We start from the raw sequence: 9627 nt of genomic DNA on the forward strand, positions 1-9627 counted from the left end.
ATGGCAAAGGACTTAATGGTTGGTATCAGAGACCCAAGTTCGAATCCTAGTTGATTCACATTTCTAGCTAAATTTATTTCTAAATGAAATAAACAAAGCAGGTAGCGTGCGACCTAAAAATAATAATAATAAATAAAGTAAATAGAATACTACTGTATAAAAACGCAACAAACAAAATTGAATTCACGGAATCGCGGAATCGCGGGGGGCTCAAATTTGAGAAAAAAGTGGGGGAGGGGGGTGGGTGGAGTTTTTCCGTTATCGGGACGCGCATTTACTCAACCACTCCCCCACTTCGTGCTCCCTCCCTCCCCGTAACCATCCATCCATTCATCCATCCATCCATCCATCCTAGGGTTTCCCATTTTAAATTTCCTTCTTGCGTTCTCTCCTCTCCGGGGCCATCTCACCCGTCCATATCAAAACGAGCGGCGGATGCGGCGCTTGTCGATCTATATAAGAGGATAGAGGTGAGGAGGCAGAGGAAGGGGCGCGGATAAAGAGGTCGTGGTCATTTCTGAATACCCAGATGTGTAGGGTCGGGCTCTGTGCCCACACCCCCCATCACTGCTTCGCTTTTATTACTCTCTCTCTCTCTCTCTATCTACTATTTATTATTATTATTATTATTATTATTTTTATATCTCTCTCTTTTTTGTATGTGTGTGTGAGTAAAAAAAAAAAAAAAATCTGACCCGAGAAAAGTAATCATTTCACCTATCATGACCAGCGCTTTCTCTCTCCTCTCATTTCATTACTATACATACATACCCAGTATGAGCGTGACACAGTATAAGCGTGACCCAGTATAAGCGTGAGCGTGAGCATGAGCTGAGAAGAGATGGAAGATGGAAGATGGAAGATGGAAGAAGGGGAGTTTTTTTAGTTGAGGGGAATGTTGTCTGGCTCGAGGCCGGCGGAGATCGAGCAGATCGCCTTTTTTCTGTAGAGATCTCGGACCAGGCTTCATTCCCCTCAGCTATAGCTCCCAAATTGAAACACTTCTCCAAGAAAATTCTGCCATATGTATGTGGGGATGGTGATCAATTCCAGGTTGCTAATGAATACTTCTTCTGTTTTTTTTTTTTTTTTTTTTAACATTTTTTGTTCCAAAAAAAAAGGGTTTTGATTGTTTGCTGATGATGATTACTTGCTGCTTCGAGGATGTTTCCTGCCATGTTTGTTTGTTGTTTTCTGCATATGAGAGGGAGAAGATGCAGATTGGTGTAATGATGATGGGTTTTGACACTCTCTCTCTCTCTTTCTCTCTCTCTTCTTACATTCTTGATCTTACTTGTTAAGCAGTTATGATTACTTTCTCTGTTTTCTTTTCTGACAGGAAGGGAAAAAGGTTATCATGATTACCTTTTGATTGAAGGATCTTCTTTTTGTTTCTCGTCCACTTTTTTTAAAAAATAAAATAAAATAAAATCATGTTTATTCTTTTTTAAATTATTATTATTCTACTTTTTAGTGCCCTACTAACCTTACTTTGCTGATTTTGCTTTTTTTTTTTTTAATCAGCATCAAGAGGTTAGAACTTGTAAAGCTGATCTCAATTATGGTAATCTCCTCAGGTGTCAAAGTGCTTATTTCGCCTTAGATCTTGCTGATACAGCGATATTTTAGTGTACCTACTTTATTTTTGGTTTAAATGCATCCATCTCTAAAATAGAGGTATGCTCTTATGATCTTGTCAAATGGTGGTCTTACGACTGCGAATAACAAAAATTTCTATTTTTTCTTCGCTTTTGTGTGATTTTTCAGGCTTCTTCCGGTGGATTCACCGTGTGATGAACTCCGTAAGCTTTATTAATCTTACTGTAAGGTCTTTATATGGTCTTTATATGATCCTACTACAAGAAGAAAGCTTTTATTGTGAACTATTTGTTTATCGGATGTTTCAAGATTCTTCGCCAAATCAAGAGATATCATCACTAGGCAGCATGAATATGATGCTGATATCCTTCTCTACGTCGTAGATTTGATATAAATTAGTTAGGATTTATGGTTGATGATAAGTACCAAGGTGTATGTATTAATTGTTTTTTTAGTTCCTTATTTGCAGATAATATGGGATGCAACATTTACCAGTTACTATCAGTGTCTCTTCTGAGCTGTTCTTCTTTTTTTTCATTTTTGTTTCTTTTCTACACATGATTCTGTGCAGCATCACATGCATGTGTTCTTTGTATGTACCATAATATACCTTGGAAATGATTTATAATTATTTTGTTTTGTATTTAGAAATATGGTATGTTTTTACCCACATTAGAGCCTTAAAGGTCAGGGAATCTGTTATCTTTAAACCTTACTTTCATTTTCCTTTTTCTTTGTTAGTGACTGTGGCTTTCAAATGATACTGCAAAAGTACCAGTTCGATTTGAAATAGATCACTTTGGAGATGTAAACTTTTCTTTGTTATATAAACAAGTAATCATATCCATCGTCATATGCGAGTTTCATAAGATCTAGCTCAAGCTTGCGATGCTTAATGATTTTGTTACTTCGCAAGCATCTTCGACTCGACCAGCTTAAAAGTTTAAGCTGATAAATGAAGAAATTTTACACATTATGTCTGTGTTATAGTTTTGTTTGTGGAGACATGCATGGAGCTTATAAGCATGGTTCTTTAGTTCTAATTAACAATATTGAGTTGGATGATGAGATTTTGTCAATAGCGATTAAGGGCTACAAGCACAAGTTGACTAGGGTTTCTTTTGAGTGTGAGGAAAAAGAGGAATCCACATTGAAACACTCCTCTCTCACACGCACACTCCAAAAAGCACACCTTTTTTTTTATTATTATTATTCTTCTTTTTTCCTTTTTCTAATGCATTGGATCCCCATCTCACACTCCCATCACATGACAACTTTTCTAATGCCATATATGTTTTTGACAACTTAGTGTACTTACCTTTAAAAGGTGTTTAATCTCCTACCCCTACACACTCAAACTTGGTAAACAAACCCATCTTTGGAAACTTAGTACTCAATCACTCTACTGCTTAATTAGTGAACAACTAGAAACTTTCACAAAACCCTTTTTTTTTTTTTTTTTTTTTTTTTTTTTTTTTTTTTTTTTTTTTTTGTTCCCAATGTCTCTTTCTCTCACTAGTAGTACTTGCCCTATCTTTCTTTGGGTTGGGTGTTGATGATGATGATGATGCCTTTTGTGTTACGGGGAATAATGAAGCCTTTTTTAACTTGTGTTTTCAAATGCTTTGACATGGGAGCCTCCTCTCCACTCCTTTCCATGCGTGATTGTAACTCCTCACCCCACATGAGAATGGGAGGATTCCTCACTCAACATGTTGCATTTATCTTATTCCGTACTAGAAAAAGAAAAAAAAACTATTTGTACACTTTTTTATAGGATGTAAATTTGATACTTCAAGACATGAGGTTTAAAAACTCTTTTTTTAAATTTTTTTAGTATTAAAGAAAGTTGATGAGGAAATCTTGGTCCTTTAAACCTGGAAAGTAGGTGTACATGTAGCATTGCTCCAGAAATAAAAATCGAAACTAATTTTAGTGTGTCATATGAGATCGCAAATAGTTTAATTAATTAAGGATAATATGAAAATTCCATGTTTAGATGTTTAAAAAAAGTTATTGTATTTGTACTTTTGAATAATATGGAAACGTGAACTAACTATAACACTGTTTGTATTTAATAGAGAAAAAATTTCTGTGCTAAAAGTGTAAGTTTGATGTTGATACTAGTGTACGTAGTAACCCGCGCGATGCGACAGATAGATAATTTAAAAAAATAGAAAATATCGACAAAAAAAAAACGGCAATGAAAAAAACGATGATAAGCAATGAGATTTATCTTGCTGATGAACGAAGATAACAGCCGAAAGAAGAGGAAGATAAAAGACTTGAGCTGGTTTGAACGAGAATAAAGTTCACACTCAACAATGAAGGAAAAATTACCATATGGCAACTTTTAGGAGAAATAATATGTAGGTATAGATTTGCACTTTTGGAATTCGGAATGCTTAACTCAAAATGCTTATATCAGTTTTCTATCCATATTTTATTGTGTGATTTTCGCTTTAGAAATAGAGAAGTTATTCAACACCATATATAAATATATTATATATTGTGAGAGGTTTTTGTACTGTTTCTGAGTACCCGCTAGATTTATTTTAGATTGCAGCTCCTTTTGCCATAACTTCTAAGGACTTATTTGGATGCATAAATATTTCTTCGGTATTATATATATTTATTCAATTTACTTAAGTTCATATTATTTAGTAAATATTTATAATAAAATATTGTATTCAGCATTCAAGTTATTTTCAAAATAAAATAAATTATCTCGCATGTAAAAACATATTAACCCTATCAAATCATGGATGTCGAAATCTTTAAGAATAAAAAAAAATTCAAATTCCTTGCTCCCATCACACCAGAATATTATTCCAACATAAAGAAAATGCCTAAAACAACTTCCCTTTTGTGGGAATTTATCCTTTATCCTTATTGGTTGCTCAAATGGGTCGGACCAAACTTAGGCAACTTAACCATTACCCGGCCACGTTGGCCGAATTAAGCCCGAAAACTATATACAAAGAATAAGGCCAAGAGGCCCAATAAAACTTGGTCTCTTCATGAGAAATTTCACTTGTCACCAAACATTTAGTTTATTGTAAATTTTGCACCAAACTATAATTTCTATTTTGCACTCAACTCTCTTAATTTTCTTGAAAATAGATTATGCACATATTGGGGACGTTATATTCTAAAGATAAATAAGGGGCTTAGTGAAAGGGGCAGATCTAGCGGCCGAAAACTTATGAATACAAAAGAATCTAAAGCTAGGGCTACTATACTCTTACGAGAATATCTAACCCCTTTGTAGTCAGAAATTTTTTGCCGTTGGATGAAAAGATGTGCGATTAGGCTAATAGTGGTCCCCGATTAAAGATGATAGTGATCCCCTAGGATTGAGTGGATGGTTGGTTGAATATTATAATCTAACGGATAGAAATGGTTAAATTAGTAGATCTAACGACAAAAAACTTATGAGTACAAAAGAATCTATACTCATAGAGTCTAATAGCCGAACTATCTAATCAAATAATTAATTTTCAAATTTTATTATAAAGTATGTTAGTATATTGTATTTATAAATTATTACATATTTTGAATAATTTGATTTGATGTGTCGGAATAAACAATTGTACAATAAAAAATAAATAAATTTAATAATTGCATGAAATTTAAAATAATAATTTTATTATTTTAAATTTACGCTAATTAAAAATTACTTTAACATAATTTTTGAAAATTTCATGAAGGAACGGAACAGAGACAGGGCGAGAAGGGCCCCCGCCCCGTTGTGAACTATTGTGTGTAAACAGGGACGAAACTAGGATTCAAACTTGAGAGGGGCCAAAATATATTTAAATAAAAACTTTAGTAATAAATAATAAACAAAATTTTTCCTAATTAAAAATTTTTTATTAAAAAATTATTAATTAAATAAATAATCTAAAAGTATTAACTTTATTTTTTTTTATTTTCATATGTTTAATTTCTAATTATTTTATTTATATTATTACATTAAAATAACTTAGAAATTTTACTAAATCTAACAGTAATTTCTATTTAGAATATTAGTACAATTCTTAATTTAGTCAAATAAAAGAGCTCACCTAAGATAAATAAAAATTTAAAAAATTATTAAATAAAATTTTTAAAGTAGAGAAATATATTACAAAAGACTCTCTAAACAGAAGCTTTTAATATATTTTCACCCATAAAAGAGTTACCGATTAAGAGAAAGAGAGAGCGAGTTATGTTGGCACCATACTATTAAGAAAATATTGAAAACTAGGAAGGCCAAAGCAATCCATGGTCCACAAAATAAAAAAAAACAATTGAGGACCATTAAGTAAATATTGAAAAGTTAAGGGAGGCCATGGCCACCTTGGGCCTCCACGTAGCTTCGTCCCTGTATAAATAAATAGAAAATTGTGCACGAGATATGGTGTGTGTGTTTTTTTTTTATTTTTTATTTTGCGTGCTTTTTTAAAACTTAGTCACAGCTCAGCAAACGGGAATAAAAAAAAACTGTTTGATGTGGAGAGGCGACGAACGATTGGAATAATTAAAGAGAAATAAAGGTAGTGCAGTCGATTTCAGTGGCTCATCAAAACTGCCCTTTGTTTTTTTTTTTTTTTTTTTTTTTTTTTTTTTTTTTTTTTTTTTTTTTTTTTTTTTTTTTTTTTGAGAGAGAGAGAGAGAGAGAGATAGGTAGCACGCATGCTACCCGCTTCGTTTATTTCATTTCAAAATAAACTTAGCTGGAAATATAAATCAACTAGGATTTGAACTCGGGTCTCGAATACCAATCACCAAACCCTTTGCCACTTACTTTATGAACGGTCGGTGGCTCATCAACTGTTGATGGAGAACCTTGGTGGCATCTATTGCTCCCAATTCTAGGGTTCATATTCCTATACATTTCCAGAATTAAACAAACTACTATTTCTTTAATCAGCATTTTTAACTGTTATTAGCATGTGACTGTCGCGTATCCTCTAGATTAAGAATAGTATGTATCACCGACCGTCCTTAGAGCAAATAACAAGGGGCTTGGTGGTTAATACCCGAAGTCCCAAGTTCGAATCCTAATTAATTCACATTTCCAGCTAAATTTATTTCTAAAGGAAATAAACGAAGCGGGTAGCGTGCTACCTTTTTCTCTCTTTCAAAAAAGAAGAAGAATAGTATGTATCTATTCTTAACTTATATGACAATCACGTACTATTGAAAGTTAGAAAATACAGAAAAGTTAGGGATTGATTGAAACAAGACGATTATAATGCAACTTTTGAATTGCTGATGATTGATAAATTACAATCAGGTCAAAATTCAAGCGGACGGTAATTTGCCTAAAACCATTTAGCTTATGCAAGTTATTTCGAATAGGATTATTCAAAGAAGTATTAACTGTTTTCTAATTAAAAACTACTTAAGTAGCTTCTCGCCTCAAAACAATTAAAAATATCAAATTTAAACTTCGGGTTAATTTCATATAGGTTCCTACAAATATAGTGGATGTTAGAAAAATTTAGTTAACCATAGATTAAAAATTAACGCTGGTTAATTTTTGATATTTTTATCCCTTTTATATTATACTATTATGATTTTTTGAGGGATATATTTATGATGATAAAATTGAAAATATAAAACGGTTCTTTAACAGTAACAAATCAGAAGAATATATTTGAAAATATCTGGGCTTTTGCAAGAATAATATATGAAAGTTGAATTTTATAAAAATATATTTATTATTTACTATATTTATAGGAATTTGTATTAAATTAACTCTTAAAACTTTTATGATTGAAGCCCATTAGGCAGTTCTGTAGTTTTTTCTACACTAAAAATGTTAAATACTTTTCGTACACAAACGTGACATAATGTTTATGAATGTTGACCTGCTGTATGCTCCTTTAATTTCTACTGTTCTTTTTGGCACGTTAAGATTAAATCTTACTGACAAATAAAAAGCATGTTTATTCGCGTGTAATTGAATTTTTAAGTCTAAAAATAACTTTCAGTTTGAAGTAAAGATTACATGAAAATTATTCTTTTGTCACTACTTTGTTTGATGAAAAGTTAATGACTTTAGAACTGTTTTTATTCCACATTCTATATTTGTTTTACGATAAATTTTTGACTTTAGAACCAAAGTTGTTCCACTTTCTAATGTTTGGTTGGGGAACAATGAGAGGATTAAGTCCTTGTTCCCCCACTTTATTCCCAAACGATATATTTGGTATCCGAGAACAGTAACTCTCGAGTTTCTAAAATAAGCTGGTATAAGGCTGAAACTCTTATTCCATCTTTTTTCTGAAACAAGCATGTTCCTGAGTGGGAACAAGATTAATTAAAATCTAAATTTAATTTTAATTACGGTATTAAATCATTAATTCATCTAATTAATATATTTAAATTATTATTTATTACTTAAATAATAAAAATAATTTACTAACTAATTAAAAAGTTAAATTATTTTTTTATATTTATTTAATTAATTAATATATTTTTATTATCTCATACAATATTCATAACTAATAAATTACTTATATTTTAATTATCTCATACAATATTGTGCTGGGACACAAAAAGTTAGGGACACAAAAAGTATTTTGACTTTTGATATTTTCAAATATACCCCTCTACCGTTACCAATATTTCTTATTTGCAGTTAAGTTAAGGGCAAAATTGGCATTTTAATTTTTTTAACTGTGTTAGATATTTAATTCACGTTTAACCCAAGTTAACTTAACAGGTGGTAACTGTAGAGCTATTTTGAAATAACGGAGGAAACATATGAAGGGTATATTGGAAAGAAAAAAAAAGGCAGAGGTAATGAGATATTTCCGAAGTTTTGAGTGATATATAGGCAATTATCCCTTTTACTTTATTCTTAGGAACAACCTAATTTTCATTCAAACATAAAATTTGTCTAATTTTTACCTATATCTGAACTTGCACCTATCTCTAGAATAAGCAGTTTTTACTTATACCCGAAACGCACACTATGGTATTGTTTGGTTTGGGGATAAGCAAAAAGTGGCTATTATAGGAATAGGTATAAATTGAGATATAAGCGGGGATTAGATAAATTTTCAATTGGATGAATATTGGCTTATTTCTGTGAATAAAAAAAATAGCGTTTAATTAGGTAAAATGGAATAAGGAAGATAGTAGGTTTTATAAATAAAAAATAATGATATTATCTTCTTATTATATTTAAATTTAAATTTTTTAAATTTAAATTTAAATTTTTAAATTTAAAATTTTAACTTTTAAATTTAAGATCAAATTTAAATTTAAAAATATCAAAATTTAAATTTCAAAAGTTTAATTTTCAAAAATTTAAAATATCCAAATTTAAATTTTAAAATTATAAACTTTAATTTTGAGATTACAAATTATAAATTTTAAAAATTTAAATTTAAATTTTTAAATTTTTAAAATAAGAATAACGATCGGAACAATTAATAAAAATAATTTATTATAATAAATTTATAAATTTTATTAAAATTCTACTTGAACTTAAATTTAATAAAAATAATTTATTATAATATTTAAATATAATTTATTATAAATTTCTTGTAATATTTAAATATAAATAATATGTATTAATATAGTACAATTAATAATTTTGTAATAAAAATAATGTATTATAATATATAACATATTATATTTATATAATTTAGTTTTAATTCAATTTATAATTTTAAGTATGTTTGAAATTAAGTATTGAAATAATACTATTCCATCAAAATTGTGGAATAGCAAATCTCTTGCTATTCCGAAATAACCGGTAATAGCAAGGTTTAACCGTAATAAAATATTCCGGTAAAATATCTTTCCGTTTGGTGGAACAGCATGAATAACTTTCGTTATCTCCGCTTGCCCCCGAACCAAACGGGGCTTATGCGTTTTGCAAAAAACGTGTCTTTAAAATACAAGATAATTAAAAAAACTGCAACAATTAATTGTTTGTTTTTTCTCTCTTTTTCTTCTGTAATTGACTTCGTCACGCATCAAGGCAGAATAAACTGTAGTGCCCTGAAAAAAATGAGTTAGGATCTA

At 30.3% G+C, this 9627-nt stretch overlaps 1 protein-coding gene across 3 annotated transcripts; it reads left to right on the plus strand.

Annotated features, from left to right (window-relative positions):
- LOC109706996 lies at positions 400-2250 on the plus strand. 3 transcript variants are annotated; one of them, XM_020228023.1, is made up of 4 exons: positions 441-1053; positions 1525-1564; positions 1768-1802; positions 1909-2250. In XM_020228023.1, exons 1-4 carry the CDS (start codon positions 856-858, stop codon positions 1939-1941), a joined length of 306 nt encoding a protein of 101 aa, XP_020083612.1. In that variant the 5' UTR covers positions 441-855; the 3' UTR covers positions 1942-2250. The 3 variants fall into 3 exon arrangements, 2 of the variants coding, with proteins under 2 accessions (XP_020083612.1, XP_020083611.1); XM_020228022.1 differs by having other exon boundaries at positions 472-1053; positions 1768-2250; XR_002215395.1 differs by having other exon boundaries at positions 400-1053; positions 1164-2250.

The sequence above is a fragment of the Ananas comosus genome, linkage group 3, assembly GCF_001540865.1.
Source record: "Ananas comosus cultivar F153 linkage group 3, ASM154086v1, whole genome shotgun sequence".
Taxonomy (NCBI): domain Eukaryota; kingdom Viridiplantae; phylum Streptophyta; class Magnoliopsida; order Poales; family Bromeliaceae; genus Ananas; species Ananas comosus.